Source organism: Camarhynchus parvulus, chromosome 12 (genome assembly GCF_901933205.1).
Source record: "Camarhynchus parvulus chromosome 12, STF_HiC, whole genome shotgun sequence".
Classification (NCBI taxonomy): domain Eukaryota; kingdom Metazoa; phylum Chordata; class Aves; order Passeriformes; family Thraupidae; genus Camarhynchus; species Camarhynchus parvulus.
In genome coordinates, this window is record NC_044582.1 from 17,929,395 (window position 1) to 17,953,646 (window position 24,252).

At 42.8% G+C, this 24,252-nt stretch overlaps 1 protein-coding gene across 1 annotated transcript in view; it reads left to right on the forward strand.

The window, feature by feature from the left end:
- The first annotated feature begins 233 nt into the window (after positions 1-233).
- Positions 234-24,252, forward strand: part of CNTN6 (contactin 6) — a 78,179-nt gene continuing 54,160 nt past the window's right edge. The window contains 2 exon segments of the mRNA XM_030956667.1: positions 234-390; positions 17,142-17,237. Coding sequence (XP_030812527.1) covers positions 249-390; positions 17,142-17,237 — 238 coding nt within the window. The 5' untranslated portion in view covers positions 234-248.

Genomic DNA, 24,252 nt, shown 5'->3' on the forward strand with positions numbered 1-24,252 from the left:
GAACACTGGTGACTGAAGTAAAGATTTTCCACAGAATGCCATTATTGCTATCATTATGATTGATGTAAGAAGCAGTCGTGTGTGAAAAATGATCTAATTTTGTGATATTTAACTACATTTTTATCATTACAGGTATGCTACAGCACACTATTTAAGATAAATATGAATAGGCTCTGTAAATTATAAGCATAATTTGATTTTTTTCCCCTCAAAGGTGGAAGCAAAATGGCACAGATATTGATCTTACCATGAGTTATCACTACAGGTTGGTTGGAGGCAGCTTGGCAATCAATAACCCACATAAAAATCAGGATATTGGAACATACCAGTGTTTGGCCACAAATTCATTTGGAACAATTCTGAGCAGGAAGGCAAAGCTTCAATTTGCATGTAAGTTGGGAAGATCATATTTATTAGAGCATTATTTTCCTATTAATTCTGCACATGGACTGTAATTTATTGGGTAATTAAAGGATCATCGGGGATTCTGTCCAAAAAGTTTGACTTCCTTCTGCACTGCTTATTCCTAAAAAAACCCAAAATGTTCCTAGTAAATATTAATAACAAAACCAGACATCTCATGGCTGCTGCCCTCGGGAGCCAGAATAAAAATCAGGAAATTGAAAGGTCAAGGAAGATGAGCACAATTATCTTCGCTTAATAAAGGTGTTCTCACTTTTTAGGACAATGGTTTTGTTGTTATCCCACAGGTAGCTTCAGCTGAGGGGGGAATTGTTGCAAAAAGTTGTGCTTTGAGTTTTCTGTAGCTAATGAGGTCTAATTGAGACACAAAAACATTGTTCCCCTAATTGGCACACTGGTTTGTTTTATTTTTTTTTTTTTTACATTACCAAAGAAACACTCCTTTTCCTTACACAATGTGTAAAAGTGTGAGCTGCTCTCTGAAATATTTCATATTTCAGCTCCCTCAGGTCGAGCACGTTGTCTGTCTTGAGATGATTTAAAGTTTATTTCATCTTTGCTCCCCGTTTCACTCCTTCACAACTTCACAACCTTTTTCACAAGGTTTGGATGCGGTGACCGAGTTCTGTGAATGCCCTGGGGAGGAGGGGAACAACAGTGACAACCAAAAAACTCCAGATATTCCCTCCAGCCCTTGTTTTTTCCAGTCTAAAGCTCAGAGCAGTCTGTTGCTGGGAGAAAGCAATTGTTTGCAAAGCTCATTAATAAAACATGTGACTAAAGCCAACCTTGTGTCACTATTTCAGACACCAGCAAACGGATTAATTATTAATCTTGTTCCATTTCTCATAGCAAACCTCGTGTCACAGGGGTTACACAAAGGAGACATCAGAGGTCAGGCTGGTTCACAAAGCGTCTTTCAGCAGAGCTGATCAAAAGGTGTATCACTGGTACCTCATTTAATAATGTTTTACCCTGAATTTCTCAAACAGCTTTGATTTCCAAGAGCTGGTCAAATATATAAAAAAAATTGATTCATTATTTTACCACTTTTTCTGCTGAAACATTTTTTCAAGCCAGACTTCCTGTGTGGGAAATTTTTTTTGAGATTTGGGGGTGAAAGTTGGTTAGTGACAGAACAAATTCCATTTTAAAAAGGAGCAAGAATAGACAGCCACCTCAAAATTGTCCATGGAGTCTGTAATCCCCAAGGAACCAAGGCAGGCCAGGCAGGGAGCTGGGAGAAGATCTAAGGAAAGGGAATATCCTTAAATGAAGGCACAAACAAGGTGTAAAAAAATAAAATTGAAAAAAAAAAAAAAAGCAGGGGAGAGAAAGGAAACCAGGAATATCTGTGAAAGAAAGAAGGCTCTGGTGATTATTCAGCATTTTATGTCAAGCAGTTCCTTTATTTAAGCTTTACACCCCCACCCAAACACTTCCCAAAGTTCCTGCAGAGAGCAGATCCCAGAGCTGGGTCTGCTTTGCCCCCAGCCCTCAGCCTGCTCCAGTCCTCCAGCTCTAACAGCACCACAGAATCCTAAATTTATCCCATTATCAAGCACTGCACCACTTTTCCAGTAGTGGTGACAGATATTTACCTCCTTCCCCATGGAGAAGAGAGAGGACAGACAAATCAAAGGCTGTTATTTACACTGACAAGCACAAATTTACAGGAAAATGCTTCAATTTAGCAGCATCACTGCAGAACTGGGAGTTTTAAGTTGTCTTACAATAGGAAAAAAACCCACAGTACATGGAAAACGTCATAATGACCTGATGAGAATAGTGGAACAAATTACCTTGAAACTCTTATTTCACAGTCAACATTTCCTTGTTTCTTATTTTCATGTTGCCATCCAATTTAATTCTTTATTTCAACCAATACTTCAGGCTATATCTTAAAATCCAGGCAGGCAGGCACGTTGCTGTGATGACACTTTCATTCAACACCTCACAAAATGGGATTTTTCCCTGGACTGGAATGCCTGGCATATTATTGCAATCTCCCTGATAAAGAATTGAATCAAACCTATTATCCAAGTACCAGGGTTTATGTGTATTTGTCTCTTTACTACAAGGTAACTAACTCTGAGTTGGAGCTTGAATTAATGATGCCTCCAGAAACCTATTCAACACGTCAACTTAATATATAAAAAATACTTTTTTCCTCTGTTCAAGATAGGAAGTTCTCCGAGAAGCAAAATAAATGCGGGACAAGATTAGAAATATGTCTTCAGATTCGGCTGGAGTTTGGTGCTTATCCTCTATTAAAACCAGAGCTGTCAAAGGAAAGCTGCAGGAGGAATATTGTACAGAAGGCAGTGGCATAGATTATTAAAGCTACAAGCTGAACATGAGAGGCAGTGGCAGGGAGAGGGAGCACGCAAATGCGCGAGGATGGCAGGCCCTTGGCATCCCCGCTTCCTGCACGAGCCTTGTTTTGTCATAAATAAACTCCAAAGCTCCCTATAAATCCTGCACGTCCCCTGCTCCCCTGCCAGCAGTACATTTGGAGCAGCCCACGTGTGTTTTTGCAGTTGTTGGGGTGGAAATTTGTAAAGCTTTGGTGCCGGGCCTTGGCTCGTGCAGCCCGCGCCGAGCACAGGAGAACGGTCCTGGACCTGGTCCTGGTCCTTGTCCTTGTCCAGGCTGGGGTCATGTTCTGCCACACACAGGGCTTCTCCCCTGCCAGCTCAGTGGCGACACCCAGGACAAGGTCACCTGGAACTCTTCAGCTCAGTCTAAAATGAAGTAAAAAGGTTTGGGAAGTTCATCTCGGAGCTAGGCCTGACTCAGCTTGAAGAGCTGAGGACATGAGAGCTTTTCCACAGCTCAGAATTGTAGGGGGATAGAATATAAGAAAATAAAGATGGTGTAGAAAGCAATCTCACCCCTAAGGAGTTGCAGCTGGGCCAATTATCAAAGGTTAGGAACAGGCCTGATTTTACCAGGCCACAGCTGTACCCAATGAGAAGAAGATGCTATAAAAGAGTGGGGTGGCCTTGAGAAGGGATCTAGAGTTAGTTGGGTGCTTCGTGCAGGAGAAAGAGTCAGAGCTCTGAGGAGTTGCCCACGAGAAACACCCAGAAGGTGTGAAACTTTTGTGATAAGGAGACAACAGCATGGAACCCCTGCAATAAGATGACAACACAGAATCAGTAAAGGACACAGTTTTAAGCTGCACCAAGGGAAGTTTAGGATGGACATTGGGAAAAAATTCTTCACAGAACAAGTGGCTGGGCATTGGAATGGGCTGTCCAGGGAGGTGGTGGTGTCACTGTCCCTGGAGGGGTTTAAAAAAGGCTGGATGAGGCACTCAGTGCCATGGTGCAGCTCTTAAGGTGGTGTTAGGTCATAGGCTGGAGGTCTTTTCCATCTTTAATCATAGAATTAAAGGGTTGGCAAAGACCTTTGAGATCATCAAGTACAGCCTTTGCCCAATCTCCCCCACTCACAAACCACATCACAAAATTTCACGTGTACTCGTTTTTTGAACACTTCCAAGGATGGGGACTCTAGCACTTCCATGAGCAGTCAGTTCCAGAGCTTGGCCACTCTTTCAGTGGTGAAATTTTTCCTAAGGCATTTTTGTTGAAGGCACTTCATGCCTTAAAAAAAAAGACAAACAAAAAACGTGTTGGAAAACTGCTTCAGTATGACTTCAACCAGAACTTTCTCCCAAAGCACCCAGGGGATTTGCTTTAATTATTTCCTCAGTTTTAAGCAAAAATAACTGTGTGCAAACAACTGGTCTTGAGGGAAATCCCTGTAACAGGCTGCATGAAACAGCCTGTCCAGGCCTGTTACTTGTTCTTTTAGTTCTCAAACACATCGATAGCAGAGGCATTAAGGGATATGCAGGAGAATTAAGAAGTTCAATTAAACAAACCAGAATAAAAAAGGACTCCATAATGAAAAAGAATCAAATGCAAACCTAATTCATAATTATTCAGGGCATAAACCCAAAAAATTCAGTATTAATTGAAAGCATCTTGTAGCTTAGGGATCTTAAATTAGATTCTCAGTCAAATTATTCTACCCTTGATGATAAAAGTCATGATGATTGCAGATTTCTCAGATCTGAAATTCTGAGAAACAAGGACAGCAATCTGATTTCATGCCTAGAATTGGTCACTTTGCCCTGAACCTCATAGAAGGGCACACAGGAGCCATTAGACCCTGCATTTTAAGTTTCCCCACAATGCTACAGACCCAGGCAGGATTTCTCCTTGGAGTTTTTGGGCTCCAACCAAATTCTCCTGGTTTTCAAAGTGATGCTCAAGGGCTTTGCTTGGTGCTTACTCTCAGCTGCATTTTCCTGACACTGCCAGCCTCCCTGCTCTTGGCCAGCGATGATGTGCTCACTGCAGTGTGGCTGAGAGTGACAGTGCTGGAGCACTTGGAATGAAATCTGCAGCTCCCAAGAGCTCCCACGTGCTTTTTGTCAGAGACAGGAGACACAGTTTTGCTGAAATAACAAATTAGAGGAGATAATTCCTCCTGGACCGAGTTTTTGCCATTCCGAAACACAAAAAGAACAGCCCATCATTAGCATTTAACCATTTCAGGGAGGAATATATTAAACCAAATCAAACCCATTTAGTGTTTGCTGGATGGTGACAGGCTGAGCTTTAGCAGAGCCCTCTTGGAGGGGCTGTCTGGGAGATGCTCAGCCAGCATAAAAGCCCACTTTTCGTCTGATTACTTCATCGTGTTATTTACCTCTGAGTGCACACAAATTACAGAAACATCACAAAGCAATCCAGCAGCCTCAGGATGTCATAACCCTTTTCACTGGCAGTGTATGCTTTGAAACAGAAAATGGAAAAATCAATAGGCTTGGATCAGATAGGCTGAATTTGCAAAGTCTGGACATGCATGAATTTAAGGCTAAATGGCACCTACACTTCTGGCTGGGTTGTGTTGTGGTGCTGTGTGTGTCCAGAAATCCCTCTGTAACAATTGTATTTGATTAAAAGGTGTGCTAGCTGTTGTAACTACCACCTGGAGTAAAGCTCTCTGGGTCTTTAAGCTGATTGTTAATTCATCACAGCATACGAGGGCTGGAATACTGATCAGGCTCCCTGGCAGATGATTGCAGGAATGAACTCTGGCAGTGCCTTTCTTTTTCAAAAGGAGGCATAAACTGCTCAGTTCAGCACTCAACAGGCACTCAGGGATGACCAGCTGATAACTGAAGAGCAGGAAGAGCTCAGCTTGCCAGTGCCAGGAAAAGTTCATCATCAAAAATACATCCCCAAAAGTTTGACTTGGCTCTCTAAATTCCCTTTTCCCCCTTTAGGGACGTGTCAGGTAAAGCCATAGAATTGCCTCTACCTACAGGGAGTCATGGAATGGCCTGGTTGGAAGGGACATTAAATATCATCCAGTTACACCCTCTGCCACTTTTCACTACCCCAGATTGCTCAAAGCCCCAGCCTGGCCTTGGAGACTTCCAGAGATGGGGCAGCCACAGCACCTCTGGGTACCCTGTGCCAGGGCCTCAGCACCCTCACAGGGAGGAATTTCTTCCCAATATCTCACCTAACCCTGCCCTCTGTCAGTTTGGAAGCCATTCCCTCTTGTCTTGTCCTTCCAGGACCTTCCCAAAGCCTCTCTCCATCTTTCTTGTAGCTCCCTGCAGGCACTGGAAGGCCACCATGGGGTCACCCAGGCTGAACAACCCCAATTCTCTCAGTCTCTATCCCCATTCTAGCACCACTCTCTACCCTACACGTGCTGAGTAATGCACTGACCCCGCCTATTTTTAAAGGGTGGCTTTCTACAGAATCCTAGAATGGTTTGGGAGGGACCTGAGAGTTCATCTAATTCCAACCCCACCTCCTCTGATGCAGAGACACATCTCAACTGCAGACATGTGGAGAATCAGCCACAAAATTCTCCTTTGCACACTCTGCACAGCCCTCCTGGTGATCCTGGCAACACCTCCCAGTCTTCCCTTCAGCTAGGGAGCAACAAATGCAACCTGCAGTGGGAACATTTGCTGTGGATCGATCCTGTCTGGAGGATGGAAGTGTTGCTGTCATCTCTTCCATATGTCACTAAAAAGCCTCACAGCTCAAAATTGCCTTTTGGACTTTTAAGCACAGGTAGAATCCAATAACCCTGCAGCAGCAGCAGCCACCCTCCCTGGTGTGGGGAGCTGAGGGCCAGGTTCTGAGCAGAATGAGTTACAGAAAACAAACCCTGTATTTTGTCAAAATTCTGCTTGGAGTGGAAAGAAAGAGAACTTTCATTTATCACTTCTGATTGTTATGGACACTCTGTGCCAATGCTCCAGCTCTCTCTGCAGCAGTTCCCATGGCAGGAGACCACACCAAGGTTTTTGCTTAATGGATGCTCTCCATGGAGCAGACCCAGCAGCCTCAGGCTTGTTTTCTTTTTTTGCCCCTTTACTTCACAGAGTTTCTTCAGAAAATCAGGGAAAACCTGGTGAGAACCGCTGTTGGAAGGAATATGACATTTCCAGGAGTAACAGCCCCAACTCTCCCAGCTCTCTTCACAGGAGAAGCACTCCAGCCCTCTGATCAACTTGGTGGCCTCCTCTGGGCTGGGTCCAACAGGGAGGGGTCTCCAAGGGATCACTGTCCTGCTCTACCCACCCCAAAATGTGGTGCTGGGCATCCATCAAGGCCACTTTGAGCAGAACCCATGCAGAGAACACTCTGAAGTGATGCAATTTAATCACTCCAAGACCAAAACCACTGCAAGATGCTCAGCTCATCTCCCCTCTGAGCTTCCCAGTGTTTATTTCTTTGCAGAATTCTGCGCACACAGAGCCTTTCACCAGCTCCAGGAAGAGCAGGAATCACCACTCAGCAGTGATGAAGCAGGAAGCCTGGAAGGGTTTCACCTGCCTGCTGACAGGACAAGGCAGGGTGTTAATAGAACTTCTATTTTAAAACTCTGGTATCGCAAGAATGGGATTATGCAAATCTCCTGACATTCCTGAAGACACAGAGAACAGCCTGGAATCTTAAAACCAGAAGATATCTCCATAAGGAAGGGTGTTTGCTTTCTCCATCATTCCCTCTTTTAGTCTCCTCTGCAATCTCAGAGCCCATGTGATGTCCATTGACGCCAAGTGTCCTGTTTATTTTAAGTTGTAACAGACCAGGCACATCAGAAATTCCACTTTTCTGCCCCTCCCTTGGTTTAAACATCTCTCTCAGAGTACTTAACCACTGTGTTCAAGGCTCTGCTCTATCAGCACTTGGTTAAAGCTGCTTTATTCCAGGTTAGTTCCTTAGACTTTTATTATAAAAGGAGGTTTTTTTATCTGTGAAACAGAGATCTACATTGCAGAGAGGTTGTAAGGAGCATTACAGGCAGTGAACCAGGCAGATAAAGTAGCAATAGGGAACATAGAAGTATTCGAAGATTATCTTTTAGTTCTATATTACTTACTCTTCCTTTGGTCCTTTAAAAGTGTTTATCCTAAATCAACCCATTGCCAGTTGTATTGGAAAAGCAATATATGTGATTGAGATATGGTGGGGAACAAAGCATCCACAGGTCCCAGAGCTGATAGATTCTGATTGATAAAATTTAATACTGGGGAAGGATAAAACCTGTCTATGTTTGCAGTCTAGATCTGCTATTTTATCCTTTCATTACAGACAAGATGATGTAGATTCCAATACATTATTGAGTGAAATATCCACGATGTTCACATCAGATTGTTCATTTTTTGGTGTGACGAAAGAAGTTATGGTGGAGGTTTGTGAGGGAAAAAAATACTGAATTATTTGGAATAAATGATTCGTTTTTTTTTCTTAAAAACTACTGAAATTGATTGATCAGTTATTTTTGCAGTGAAGATTGGTCCTGTGTAATAGGATAATCAGCAGATAAAATGTCTATTCTGTAGCTGATACTGGAGAAGGAGGAACAGTGTGTAGCATTTGGACTTTTCACGGAGTGAAGGAATGAGGTCACAGGCATTGCTTTTCTCAACAGCAAAACCACATCTGGCACAGAGAATGCACTGAGCTGTAAATATCCATTTCTAAACGCTACAGCAAGAACAAATAATGTAACCTACACCTGAAATCCCACTGACAGGATTCACATCCAAAAATCCCCTACATCAATCACTTGGGTAAATCTTGAAATTCCCATCGGAAGGAATTCTTTGAGGGTTTGCAGCTGGAATGAGGGAGGTAAAGAAGGGGCTGGGGGTAACTCAGGGTAGTTCTACAAGAAGTAATTCTGTGCTGGATCAAGATCTCCAAAGGGCTGGGCAGGAACCTGGGAAGGGCTGAAACAGGCACGGACGTTGTCAGCTGTCGCAGACATCTTTTATGAAAAATCCTTTCCTTAGGATTTTTCCTCCTGAGAAGCTGAGAGGCCTCAGGAACAAAATGTAAACATTGATTATCTGTTGCTATGGGATGCAACAGGTGCATCTGTGATTGGTCTCATGTGGATGTTTAGAATTAAAGACAAATCACAGCCTGGCTGGCTCAGACTCTCTGTCCGAGCCACAAACCTTTGTTATTCATTCCTTTCTATTCTTAGTTTAGCTAGCCTTCTGAGGAGAACCTTTTCTTCTATTCTTTTAGTATAGTTTTAATGTAATATATATCATAAAATAATAAATCAAACCTTCTGAAATATAGTCAGATCCTCGTCTCTTCCTTCAGCATAAGACCCCTGTGAACACGGTCAGTCAGCAGTATGTGAGAGCTCTTTCTTCCTTGCCACTTTTCCTCTTTCTTGCCACTTTTCCTCTCTTCCTTAGCACGCTTCCTCTCTTCCTTGCCATTTTTTATTGCGTGTATTACAAACCTTGATTATTATTTTGTTGGTAGAAGCATTATAGAATGAATTATTTGCCTTAAGTGGGATTGTATCCATCAGAACCCAGGGCAGGGATGCCAGAGGTGCTTCCTGCAGGACCAGGATACAGCCACGTGTCCCCAACAACAGGTTGAGGGAAGGGAGAAGTTCCTGAACCATCTCCTCATAGTTAAAAACGGGTTGCTGTGGGAGAAGTGGGAAATATGAGGGAAAGAGGGTTTGGATAAGAATTAACCCCCTGCCAAAAGGACATTTGCCACAGCAGCCAGGGCCATCTCCCCTGGAAATCAGGAGAATCAGTGTAGATGTGGCAGGGAGAAATCCAACCCTTGAGGTTCAGCCCAGGGAGAGAAATCTGTCTTTAAGAGCTCTCCAATCTGGAGAGAACTCCTGCAGATGGCGAAGTGACTCTGGTGATGACAGGTGACAAATGAACTGTGCCGTGACAAGTGAGAAAACTGTTCAGGAATATGAAATATTTAAAAAATATTCCCTCCCTGGGAGAGGGGCAGCTCCTCAGCTGTGCCTCTGGCCTGCAGATGGGCTTTGGAGCAGGAGCCCTACGGCTGTGTCAACACTTACTGCTCAGAGCAAGTCCTGTGCTCAGCTCAGAAGAGAAATTTAATATTTTATGCTGCTAACTCTGTAAAAGCAGGGGGGAAAAAATAACAAAGGCCAGATGTAGACCAGCTCTACAGCTTCCCAGCATGTGTTTCTGTGCTCTGGCTTTGTTGGTGCATGAACAAAAATCAAGCCAGCTCAGGGCTTTTCCCCCTCTCACCTCACCCTCCCTGTTTAATTTAATTGTGACCTTCCACTTTTTTCCTCTAGAGAAGCTTGATATTACTTTGTAAAGGGCATTTTCACTCTTTAATTGAATAAGACAATCAGACTGTGGCAGAAATTATTGTTCCCCACCTTGAAAATGAGTGCCTGGATTGGCCATTCAGATCATTTAAGCTGAATTGAGAACCCGGGGCCTGTGTTCATCCTGAAGTGTAAATTACAGGTCTTTGCCCTTGGAAGCTCCAAAGTAATTTAACTAAATAAGGAAGCACTGATGAAGGTCTTTGGATGATTACACAGCCAAGGACAGGACCAGTGATCGTGGTTTTCCCTCTCTTTTTGACAACCAACTCCATCAGGGAGTTTTGGGGCACAGGGCAGCTTTCTCTTTACCCACTCTAGGATGCAGTGCTCCCTTAGGGTGGAAATGAGAACAAAAGCGGGAATTCCAGTGGATTTTTAACCTGTTCTGGGGAAAGGAGACATTCAGGCATTTCCCGGGCTGCTCCTGGCTGACTCAGCTCCAAATCTTCCAGATCTGAGGTGTAAAAGGCTCACGAGTGCTTCAGATGGAGCAGGGTAACTCAGCAGGTGTTGAGGAGAAAATCCAAGTATTCAAAAGGCAGGAAATGGGAAATACTAAGCAGCTTTCAGACACCTTAATTAGAGATAACACCACTCTTAATCTCAGAATTGAATTCATAGAAAATCAATTAGAACATTTAAAAAATTGAGATTAGATGCTAACGGGGAAAGATTAATGTATTGACAGTATTACCAAGACAAAGGAACTGTCAGAGGGTTTGTTCAGCAAGTTTAGTGCAGTTTGGAAAGCTGAAAAAGAGAGTTTACTTTGCAGTGGAAGTTGGAGGGAAGGAGATTAGCCATTCCTTTGGGAGATATTTGGAGAAAGAAGGAAATTTCCATAACATACCCTGTAGTACCCAGGCTGCAAGAGATTGGTGCTTGTCTCCTACAAGGCAAGGCAGTACAAAAATGCTCAGGAGAAGCAAAAACAAGGATTGATGTCCAGGAGGGGTCTGGGATGGTCTGGATAGGCACAGCCTGCAGCTAAAAGGGCTTTAACCCCAAATTTTTTGGGACTTCCTTTATGTGAGAGAAGAAATAGCAAACCCAAAATCTGGAAGCATAGGGCCTTGCAGAATTTGAGATAAAGATTCAATAGGCTTAATTTTTATTATCTTAGTTATAACAGACCTAAATTCTCTGATTCAGGCACCAAATTCAGCCCCAAATGGGGCCCCTAATTCATTACAGCCAGAGCAGAGGAAGGTAACTAATTGTCAGCTGATAACACAGGTGCTGGAAATATTCCCAGCAAATCACAACCAGGAGCTTCCTTGGAAAAGTGCTGAGCTTTGTACCCCATTTCCCTGCGAGGAAACTCCTGTTGTGCTGCATCACTGCAGGAACACCTCTCCCAACACCTCTCCTATTGCAATATATCACAGGCTAGAAGAGACACAGAAGGAAAAAAGGGGAACAGAAGTGATCTATCACAATTTGACACAGGCACATGGAAATGTGAGGAATTGTATTGATTTGTCCTCAGGAGCGTGGCTAATTTGTAAGGAGCTCTTACTCCTCATGCCTTAACATTCATTGCACATTTCAATACCAAGTAATTACAACTATTATATTTGGGATTATGCAATGACAAAACATTTATGAGGGGAAAAAAAAATATCAAAAGTTCAAGAAAGCATGAAATCACTTTAATTCAGATGAACAGTGGTAATTACGCAAGGTGATAAATTGGAGTTTCTCTGATTGTCTGTAACAATTTCATATACTAAAACACCCAAGTTTCCTTGGTTTCCTTGGAGAAGTTCCGTGCTCCTTCTTAGGATGGACTGGTTTGGAATGGATGGATTTGGGTGGACTGGCCCTGAGCAGGTTCAGGAATTTCAGACACGATTGGGAGGTTGAAATGAATGAGTTCCTGCTTGTGATTTGGTTTTTGTTCCTATCCAATATATTTAAGAAGCAGTTCCCCACTCCCAGGAAAACTGACCTTTCACTCTGTTGTGTAGTTAAATTTGCTATTCCAACACCTGTAAGGCAGTTTTATATTAAAATAAAGCAAACGAAACCCCCAGATGTGTGGGTAATAGTGGGGAAATTAGAATAAATATATTAATGAGCAGTCAGCAACTGGATGTTGCTTGGAGCAACCTGGTCTAGTGGAAGGTGTCCCTGCCCATGGCAAGGGGTGGAACAGGATGGGCTTTAAGTGCTTCCAACCCAAAGCACTCTGGGATTTATGGTTATCTCTATTATTATGAGCTCTAAAACATTAAGGAAAAAATAATGTACGGTTGAACCTATTAATTAACCTATTAATTAATGGAATTGCTTCAGCAGGAAAGTTTTCTGTCCACCACTTCCATTTTGTTGCTGTCTCCAGAGACCATTTTTTCAGGCAAACACCTCCCCCAGCCTGGGTTTGCTTCTCTCACTGGCAGGTTTGTGCTCAGCCAAGTGACACCGATGGTCACCTTCATCCAACACTGATATTCTTCTCAACCTCTGGTTTTATTCTCTTTAAAATCTACCTGGAACACTTTCAGGGCATAAATCAGGATAAAGGCAGGTTGGAGCACCCTGGGATAGTGGAAGGTGTCCCTGCCCATGGCAGGGGTGGAATGGGATGGGCTTTAAGGTCCTTCCAACCCAAACCTTCTGCAATTCCATGATGACATCCTTGACCCAAGAGGGTAAAGTTGTGTTACACCCAGTGAAAAATGCTCTGACCCATCCCTTCTCCCCACTCCTCCCTTCATTCCCAGCGAGGAGCTGACAGCCTCCTCCACCTCAAGAATTCCTGCTCCCATCAGAGAAGGCCCTTCCCAGACTCCAGCCCACAAAATGCCATATGTTTGGGGTGCTGTGAGCTCAGCCCTGCAACACTCCCAGCAGGAGACGAGGCCGTGCCACACGCAGCTGAGTCCTTGCATCATTCCCACTCCTCCCTGGGAAGGATCACTCGTGCATCTGAGCATTTTGCTTGGCCCCCACGACCTCATTATCACATCCAACTGATTAATCGTGCTCTACCAAGAGCAGTCTGCCAACATGCACAGATCCAGGGGGGGAAAAAAGTGGATTTTTGTTAAAACTCGCGGCTGAGAGAGCAATGGAGTGTGAGGGAACTCGTTGTTCTTCAAGTGAGATAAATACAGACAAAGAATGAAAGGAATTATGTAGGAACTAGGTGATAATTTATTTATAGATCTCTGCAGAAACACTGAAGTTAGCAAATATACCATCTGTTAAATAGTCATCTTATTCCTAAGTGCATATTAGCAATCTAAATGTGTGCCAAACACCTGATCTTAGCCTTCTTAGTTGATACTCTTTTTGACAAGCAACATTCTGCTTTATTAGGTTATGTCATGTTACGTTATAGAGCTGTGCTAGGGAACAGGAGCTGGAAGAACACAGTGCTTGTGCTCTCCTGGTGTAAATGAACACCCAGGGCAAGGAGAAGGGGTTTTGACAGCAGCCAGAATTTCAGAATAACAAGAACAAAGTGGAATATCTGCATTGGTATCCTCAGGAATTTTTTTTTCTATATATACACACTTATCACATTTCAAATTGCAATAAATCATTGAAAATTCAACCCCATAGGTTGGGAAATAGATGGAGAAATCTTTGTGGCAAAGACAAACATTATTTCTGAGGGTCCACCTCTTCCCTCTTTCATCCACCTGGACTGCAAAGCAAAACTGGATTATTTTATAGCTCCTAATTGAACCCATTTGAATGAGGAGTCACAATATTCCATGGGAGATGCTGCCTGCCTGCAGGAAGAGTCCAATAAAGATGAAAACAGAAGCAACGCTGACTCTACTAATGGATTCTCTTCATCTATTTTGCCTTGGTTTGCTCTTTCAGAGGTTTGGGGTTCTTTTGTTCTTCAATGATTCTTTATTACAGAAAGAGGCACCGAATAAATTCACTTTGTACAATTATCTATCAAAATCAATCAAAGTAAAAGATCATTTCTGGTTTGGCCTGTGAAATTTTGGGGAGGTAAGGTTTTCTAAAGGATGCAGAACAATGAAGATCTTGGAGTTCAGTGCAATGAATTCTTTAAAGAAAATGTCTTTTCCTAAAGGCCTTTAAAAATTGGGTTAAATAAGGACATTGCATATTTGTCCCTGTCATGGGTGAGATGAAGAGATTAAATGATGATTTATGTGCCTCCACAGCTGCTTTTTTATACCTATGATTAATAAGCATAAAGGGATGGAAATCTCCTCTCCCTCACTGGAAAATCCGAGTTGCTTTGTATATCAAAGCTACAAACAGGCCATGAAAGAGCCCAAACTCCTGCCTACGGATTTATATCCTAAAGGTTGAAAAGTGGAGATTGAAAAGGCACAGCCAACTTCCTCTCCACATGGATTCAACCGAAAGGGAGTGGGTTATTGGGAAAAAAATTGGGAAAAAATTGGGAAAATGGGATATTGGGAAAAAATTATTCCCTGGGAGAGTAGGGGGGCCCTGGGACAGGGTGCCCAGAGAAATTCTGGCTGCCCCTGGATACCTGGCAGTGCCCAAGGCCAGGTTGGAAAGGGTTTGGAGCGGCCTAGGATGGTGGAAGGTGTCTCAGGGGTGGAGCTGGATGATCTTCAAGGTCCCTCCCAACCCAAAGCACTCCATGGTTCCATTGTACAACCAAAAATGGTCCTGCTCCCTGCAAAACAGCAGATCCCTAAGAGATCTCATCCTCCTGCTTTTAATTATTCCAGTCAGGGGCACTCGTCACGGTTTTAATGGAGAGACACGGACAGGTGACACAGCACCTAAAATGAGAGTAAAACTGATAACATGACATATTGTGTCATTAAACTAAAAATTGCTACTAGCAGCTCATTACTTTCCAAAATCTATTCCCATTTCAGAGCGAGGTATTACACAGTTAATTCCCAATTGTCAGGAAAACCTTTTCCTCCTGCTGCACTGCGCTTCCTTTATTTTTTCTCCCTCCTTTCTCGGATGTCTCATAACAACTGAAATTTTGTTCTCAGAAAAAAAAAAAAAAAAATAGGGCTGATTTATCACAGTGAAAGTATTGGGAAGAACCACTTAGAGTGCACAGATTTTCCATACTGCCCCAGAGTTTTTTTGGGGGCTTAACTCTATTTTTAAGTAGAAATTGCAATTTGTTTTGTATTAGCAGATGAAGGAAAGAGATAGGAAAGGGAACTGTGACCATTTTTGTTGTTAGTGCCTGAATCCTAAAAAAAATCTGAATTTTTGCATCTTTCCAATATTTTTTTAAAAATGTAATATAATAAATATGGGAATTTGAGGATCTTTTCCCCCCTTGTCCCAGGGCACAAAGCCTCAGACCAGGCACCCCAAGCAAATCTTGACAGGAATTCCAGGGACCACTTTTCCACACACATATTTGGTGCTGGCCTTTTTCTTCTCAGAAGACAATTGCCGGGAAAGAAAGAAAATGTGGTAAATTTTCTCAGAAGGAATTTTCAAAATGAGTAAATAAATCCACAAATTCAGAGACTGGACTCTAATGAAGCCAAACTCTAATTAATCATATTACACCCATCTACTATTTTGTCCTTTAGTTAGAATTACAGGATGGAATACAACTAAATAAATGATTTTTTTTCTGTTTTTATTGGCCTTTCTTATGTTTTTTTCCCCCTTGGACTACCCATAATCCAAGGCAGAGCTGTAGCCAGCAGGCAATTAAAAGAACATCAGAGTTTAAAACCCTTTCCCCGTGTATTGACAGCCCCCATCTATTGTGCTATGACAGCACGAGGAGGTGCTACAGGTGCTTAATTCAATCCAGCCCCCTCTGAGCAGGCAATGTCTTCATAGGAGACCAATATCCAGGAGATGAAGAGGAGGAAAAGAAAAATTAACTGTGTAAAGTTCAGCTAAGGGGGAGAAAATTGATATATTGACATAAATAGCTGAGGCTGTACAGGTAGTAATCGTTATTGCTCTGACCAACGAGGGCTGTTTCTCTCTATTGAACTCTGGCTCAGGTTGGTGTTCAGCTGATGAAAAATGGAACAATTGTTTGAAACAAGAATCTGCAGCAAGGTAAATAAAATGAGCTTAGGGCAGGCAGTTTACAGCTCTGTGGTATAAAGAGGTTTAAGGGGAAGCTGATATTTATTGTATTAAAGCATATTTTGAATGAGTTTCAAGCAATCATTTTCCCAAATGTCTCTAAGAAAATGGGAAGGCTTCTCATTAGGATGAAAACTGGATCAAAAAGTAAATAATTTTTTTTTTAAAGTACATCTAGTGTGTCATGTTTTGTAATTGAATTAACAGGAATCAAGCTGATAATTCTTCAACATCTCAGTGAAACATGAGGAAGCAGCAGATTGAAAAATAGACTTTAAGAGCCATAAAAATCACCTGTGGGAAATGGGCATGGACAGGAGATTTCCCACTGGAAGTCCTCTCTTCCTCCCCTCTAAAACCAGTGCTAAAGTTCAAGGCAATTAAAACACATCCAAGCACTGCAGCCAGTTTGGGCCAGCCCAGAATCTTAAAGAAAACAACATATTTTTATCATCATTTAAACCTACACTCTGTGGGAGTCCTGCTGATCTTTAATTATCACTTGTATATATAGAACACAGCTGTTCACTATTTCTATAGAAAAGGAAACACAACAAAATGCATTTTTTTTCCAACTCATGTAGATTAAGTCTTGCAAGTTCCAAAAAAAAATGATGCTGGGAAAAGTAGTGGAATAATAGACTGGCTTTGCAAATAGAAATTGTAAACACAAATTCCCAAAGTCGCAGTAGAAGTGCTGTAGGAATAAATATTTTGTGAATGCCAAAGGACTCAGTAATGGTTGGACTGGAGGAGCTGGCAGGTCTTTTCCAACCTTAATGGCCCTGTAATTCCATGATATTACGTTGGACATGCTATTCTTGCATGCAATTTCTCAATGAATTAAATTAAATTCTGCTGTCCAATACACGCCTGGTTTTGAGTAAATAAACTGGATAAATTGGGATGCAGTTGGGAATAACTGTGATGGACAATAACCAGGCCTTGTTTTCTCCTTCTCCCTCAAGACCTGGAGAACTTCGAGACGAGGCCGAGGAGCCCGGTGTCAGTGCGAGAGGGACAAGGAGTGGTCCTGCTCTGTGGAACTCCCCCTCACCACGGAGGTATGATGGGGACAGCCTGAGCAGCCCCTGCTCTGCCTCAGGAGGAGCAAATCCCCTGGGCGATTAGCACTGGAATTTGCTCCTGCATCAATTACCTGGGTTCACAACAAATTTGGATTTTATTTCTTCAAAAGGCACTGGGTTCATGCATTTTTAGGGCCCTTTTAAATTATTTTATTATTATTTTATTATTATTTTTATTTTTTATTTCATTATTTTATTGATATTTATTATTTTCTATTATTTTTATTTTTATTTATATTATTTTAGGTTTATCATTTCGTTATTATTTTATTATTTTTATTTATTATTTTATTTTTATTTGTCTTATTTTTATTCTTATTTTATTATTTTATTTTTATTTATTTTTGTCTTATTTTTATCAATAATTTATTTTTATTTTTATTATTTTATTATTTTATTATTTTATTATTTCATTATTTTCATTATTTTATTGTTATATCAGGGAGCAGTGGTGCCTTAAGGAGCTGGGACAGAGGCTAGATGGAGTTATGAGGAATAAAGTGGATATTTATTGAAGTGCCATCAAAGCCCACACCCTGGCAGTACCCAAGCCACAGTCGTGGCTCTGCCCAGGTGGCTCCAAGATGGAAGCAAAAAAGGGCTTGGTCACAAGATCTCACATTTTTATAAGTTTTAGTCCATTTGCATGAAGCCAACAGAAGCCAACTGTCCAATTAACAGCTTCAAATTATGACATTTCATCCTCCTTGCTTGCTTTCCCACCCTCCTCTTTTCATGTTGTTTGTGCTTTGGGCTTGAAGTTTGAAGAGATTGTCCTTGGGTCTCCAGCTAGAATGGGATTGTTTTGTCTTCACCACCCTGTGAAAAGATCCCAGTAACTCTTAATATAAAGCTGAAAGCTGCACACCCAAACAGAACAGAAAAACCTAAACCCCAAGGTATAAATGTAACCTGTCATTTCTGGGGCACAGCAAGGACAGCATGAAGACTCTCTGCTGACATTCCTGGTTTTCCCAGGGCCTTGGTCCTCATGGAATGGCAGAAAAGGAGCCCTCAGCAATTCCTCCTACACCAAAACCACTCCAGGTCTGCGTGGAAAGGCTCCTTTCCCCTTGAGTGCTTGCTGCTCAGTGCCCTCCTTTGAATCCTGCATCAGACACATTGCATTTGTCATGAAGGTTTGGGCTCTGCTCTTGAATCCCTGATTTTATCCCTTCCTGATAATCAGAGAATAATCTAGATTGGAAGGGGCTTCTGGAGAGGTGAGCTGCCTGTTCAAAGGAGGGCCTAGATCAGGTTTCATAGGAATTGTCAGAGCTTCAGATGGGGAATGAAAAGGAGTTTTCTGATTAATTATTTGGGGGCGCTCACCATAAGCCCCTGGAGATCTTCCTTTCTGGGTGGGGTAAATCCAGGTGAAAATTTTACCCAAGTAAATATTTATTAATAGAGGGGAAATATCAATGACATAGTTACCAAATTATCTTGTTCTGCCCTTAAAGAATGAGCAGCTCTTGGATGACTCCCCTCCTGCTTTTGGCAGCAGTGACCACACATGCACAGGAGCTGCAGCTTCCATGTCCTGCTCCCAGCAACCCTCAATCCTTCTCAAAGAAACAGAGTTATAAGCCAAACTCCCAGGAGAAGGTGAATAGTGATGTGGAAAGAGGAGGCAGTACTTCAGAGAGGGAGAAAACCCCATCAATCACCAGCAGCCCCTCCAGTCCTAGGGAAAGGAAGTGTCAGCTCACTGGGTGTTTACAGCCATATGAAAGGAGGATATAATCAAGGAGATGAAGTGAAACAAGGTCCTTAAGGGCACGAAAGGCTTCAAAGAGTTCCTCAAATGCATCAGTGGGACAGGCAGAAAGACAACACATCCATCCTGCAGCCACTGAACTATCTATTTCCCTCCTGCTGCAGGGTAAAATTATGATTTGACAAATAGGAAGGAGGGGGAGAAAACATTCAGAACAAATAAATAGTTACCAGGTGAGCTCCCGCCAGATTAATTGAAGTGACAAAATGGAATCCACCAGCAAAGGCTTTGCCAGAGTGTTCCTGCAGCTGGGGCTGGGAGCTGCTGACCAACCTGGAAAATCCATTCCCTGCAATAACAAGTCCCCAGAGAACAGAGCCTGAGTCCTTTTGTCATCCCTAAACACTCTCAGGATCCTAAATTATATACCATGGGGATGGAGTACGTGGTGTGAGCCACGACAAGTCAGAGACTATTTCAAGATGCTTGGCAAGTCATTTTTGTTAAAAAGGATTGTATATTTAGGGTTTTTTTAATTGCAACCCTTGCCTCCACCTCACAATACCTACAGGAGGAAGGATTACAAACTGTGCTTCCAGCTCACATTACAAGAGCTGTGTGCAGCACTTTAAATGTGTCAGGAATTAGAGAGATGTCAAGGAATTTGGAAGATAAGCCCTACCAGCAGGGAAAGAGTTGCCTTTCCTGTGATGTAATGACTTGAAGGAAGACAGGAACCCTCTGTACAGCAGTTGTTTGAAGCAGCTGCTATTAATGTAGGAAATTCGAAATAGGAAGCACTGGGTAAAACCTCCTGCCAACCTCTAAAAGCCAGGATAACAATAGAAGAAGAGGAATAGAAGTAATAGAATGGAAAACAAGGGGGGTTCATTAATTCAGTTCCTCCCATATAACATCAAGAAGATGGAACGAGAGCTGCACAAGTGTTTCTACCACCCGTGGTCTCTAGGGAAGTGTCTCACTTCTCTTTCTCACGTTGCCAAGTTTGTCTGGTCCTGCACCACAGCACTGGAGTCAAACCTCCTGCTCACAGGGAAACTCTGCAGAGCTCATCAGGACACTCAGCTGCTTATCAAACACCTAAAGTGTTGGTCCATGGTCAAAAATATTTAAAATATTTAAAGCTCAATTGGAATTAAACGTAATTTTCCAATACAGTTGACAAGGAAAGATGTGCTGCTTCTTTTTTGTGTGCTGGTTTCTTAACTGAGAGCACTGCTAACCTATTTTTGTACAAGAAAAATGAGTGATTCATTTAAATAGAGGACAAAAATATAGTAGTCAGCTATAAACCAAAACCAAACAAACAAACCCCACCAAGCAAACAAACAAATGTACAAAAAGGCTGCTCCAGCAGCTTTCACATCACCTTTAAAGCATCTCAGAGAACAAAAAGAGAATTCCATATTGCTGTGAACTAATATTAGGACTTTCAGGATTGATCAAACACAAGCATGAAAGAAAAAAAAAATACCCACCCAAGTTTATACCCTAGATCAATTAGGACATTAAAAATTACAGTTAACAAACAAAGAAATCACAGCCTGTAATTAGCTTTTAAAGCAAGAGCAGGGCTGCCCCAGGCTACCTGACCCAGCCCAGCCCTTTTATTCCCTCAGCCTGCCCCTCCTCACTAATTTCTGTCTCTGGTTATTTATGAGGCTCATTTCCACACCTTGCAAAGTTCAGCTCTGCCATCCCTCTGCTTCTTAGCGAGGCTCAGCGGGGCAGGGGGGACCAGGTGAGCTGGATTTTTTCCCTCAACCTCATCCCAGCTCTGCTTTAAGTCCTTTAGGTCAGCCTTTTTCCCCTGTGTAATCAACATACAGCAATATTTTACTTGATTGTAATATAGTAATATTTTACTATATTGTAATATAGTAATACTTTACTAGTGAAAAAAAAAGTGGCTTCTAGAGATCTCTGAGGTAGGGAAAGGCATGGAGGGAGGAAGTTGGAAGAAGCTTTAATTTCTGCAGCTACACATGATCTTGACCTGCCTGTGCTTCAGAAGCTGCAGCCTAAACGGTAATACTTGACACAAGACTGTGGGGTGGACTGTTGTTCATTTATTTCCTCAGAAGTGCAGCCTGATCTAAAGGCTGTTTCCTCCGAGCTGGCTCCCTGCAGAGCTTTAAGGAAGTTGCTAATCTTGTTAGGAGCAGCAGGATCACTCTGCATTTGCATTTATTGGAGTGGAAGAGCTGCCAGGGCTGGGAGTGGGATGGAGGCTCTGGGCTTTCCTGCGTGCTGGCATTGCTGTTGGGAGGCTAAACAAACCCCAAAACACTCCTAAGGATGCAGGAGCCCCCTGTGGACCTGCTTGGGGGGGTAAAAATTCCTAATTCTCAGCCTGCAGAAGGCTGGGGAAGGAGGTGAAACGTGAAACTGGGTGTGTGCAGAGGATGGGAGGAGATGAGATGAGAAAGGGCCTTTGATTTCTGCATTTTCTATTAAACGCTGCACTTGATAAAGTGCAGAATCTGAAAGGGAGGGTTTGAAGTGTCTCTCCCTCTACAGAACTCAGTCATGGGCTGGGTGTCCCTGTGAATCTTTAATCCAGCTCCAGAGGGAGGGAGAGGCCCCTCCCTGAGCCCAGCCTGGACCAGCAGCACTGATCTGGGTTTGCTTGGGCTCAGGGAAGCACTGGAATGTTCAACCCCCAGATCTGTATATCAGGAATGATTATCAGCTCTTTCCCAGCTCAGCTCTGCAGGAAAACCCTCAGGGCTGACAGAGGTGGGAGATGCTCTCCAGCCTGGCCAAGCTCAGAATTGCCCACCTGGAGGACAAGGTGGATTAACCAGATTTTGGGGTCTGTGGGGTGAGAAGGGACACTGACACCACAAACTAAAAAATAACACAAATAAACACACCCTAACATTGCAGCACTATAAAATAACTCCTGCTCTGCCATTAAAGTGAGAGCAAAGCGCTTTTTCTCCCTTTTTTGGTTCACTCAGTGGATCTGCTCATCTGATTTATTCCAAGTGACCCAAAATGAAAGATTTTATAACGCAGTTCTGGATTTTTTACTCTATTACCTGTTGCTGTAGTAACTTTCCAAGAAAAGATACTGAGTAAGGGAGTAGGTTGTTGGTATTATGCCTTAAAAGCAATAAAAAAAGAGTTCAATCTCCAAAGTTTGGCTCCTTCCTCTTGAGATTTCATCCAACTCCCACTGAAGTCAATTAAAATTAGGGTTTCTACAGAGTTTAGTGGAGCTGAATTAGGCTCTAGGCAAGGATGGCCTGCAGATGGGTGAGGATGAACCTGCAGCTAGGAGAGGGGGAGTGTTTGTATCCCTCATACTGGGGGGAAAAGGGATTTAAATATGACTAAGAGGGGCCTGTGCTTGTTCCCAGCTAATGGGAAAATTCATCAATAGTCCCTGAAGCAATGGTGGGGAGCAGACAGGGAGAAACTTCAGAAAATGAAGTCAGCTGGAGCCCCCTGAGAACAGAAATCAGGACAGAAAAGGTCTGGTTCTCTTTTATTGATTAATTAATTCACAGATTGACCTCCTGAAGAATGTCTGTGTTGCACAACGTTGGCATTAATAGAGTTTTATTTTATTCCATCTTGCACAGAGAATTCAGCTGCATCCCATGGCTGGTTTTGCTTCCATGCCATAAAATATTTTAAAGATCCTTCCCGAGAATCCTTTTGGAGTCTTGGCAGGTACAGAGATGCCCTTAGAGCGGGTCAGGGCTTTCTTCACTCTGTAATTGCCACCAGCAGAATTTGGCAGAGAAATTCCAAACTGCTTTTTTCCTATTACTCATTCTCAAAATTATTCCCAGATTCTCATGGATAAGCTATCCTGGCATGGAAATCTGGGCATCCAAATGTCAGGTCCAAGCACTCAGAGTGGTTTTATTGCCCAGAGTTACTTTAGTGCAGGTCTGAGTAAGGAGGAAGGCAAAAATTGCAGCTGGCAGGAATTGGGGTACCAGCCCTCAGTGCTTTGGGAAATCTGGGGAGAGGGCAGATCCAAGGTATTTCCTCCACAGAAATGTGGACAACATTTAATTGAACACAGATTAAAGCATTTACCTGCAAATCTTCAGCGTTTTCTGTCGAGTCCCCATCTTGCAGCTTAGAGACTTTCAGAAAAATGAGTTGAAATCAGAATTTTGCACACTTTGGTCTGCTTGCCCAGACAGTCTGCAGTCAGCAAAAACCTGCTCCTGAGACAGGGAAACAGTCTGTGTGTCTCTGCAAGACAGATCACGTCATGGCTGCATCCCTTATTTCTGATCCTTCCTGCAGGAAAACCCCCCCCGTCTCCAGATTTTCTTCGATAAATAGATGCTTTAAGGCACCTCAAAGTCCAAGGGCAGGTAAATACGCAAAAGTGGGGCTTTGATCTTGTGGGTGAGCACGTGGACCTGCACACAGTGAGAATTAATTGCTGCATCTCCCAGGTTTACTGCAGAGCACGGCAAAGTTTCGCATTATCTGCAGGAAAAGGGAGCCCGTTGCAGGATTTAGCCAAGTATAGAAAGTGTCATTGATTGCTCCCTGGAGATGCATCATTTCTAATGAGAGTCCTAAAATGCTGGAAGCTGATAACATAAAACTCCACAAAACTACTGGAGTTTGCAGACTTATTACCATACTGCTCCCAAGCTGGAGCTGAGGGGGGGAAAGCAACGTAAATAATCTTTTTGGAATGGGGTTGTTGATGGGGGAAATGTGTAAAAATGAAGCTGTTGGCAGAACACTGTTAGCTTATGAATTATGCATTTAATTAAGAGGAGCTAAACTGGTAGATTTGGAAAGTTCTGATTTACTGTGGCTTGTAAAAGAAGGTTTGAGTCCTGCTCCTGCTGTTGGGTGCAGAGCAGCTGCAGAGAGGGGCTGGCAGGACACCCTGCGTCACCCCACACTGGGGGACCAGCTCTGAACCTGCTCCTCAGCACCCAAGGCTTGGCCCAGAAGCCTTTCCCCAAAACAGGGAATGGTAAACTCACAAGGATATCTGCTTTTCCAGGGTGGGCTGGTCAAATAAATCAGTTTTAAGTTTCCTGGTCTTATAGATGTACATTATAAAGATTTGCATTTTGGAGCACCATGTGGGAAATAGGGGCAGAAAAGGGGCAGGAAGTGAGAATGGGGCAAGAAGTATGGAAGATAAGGGGATGTACATTACCAAATGTGCCATAGGATCAAATTTTAAGTCATCTTCAAAATACTTTTGTGCAGCTCAGCTCATCCCTCCATGAAAATCCAGTGTTCGAGCTCCTT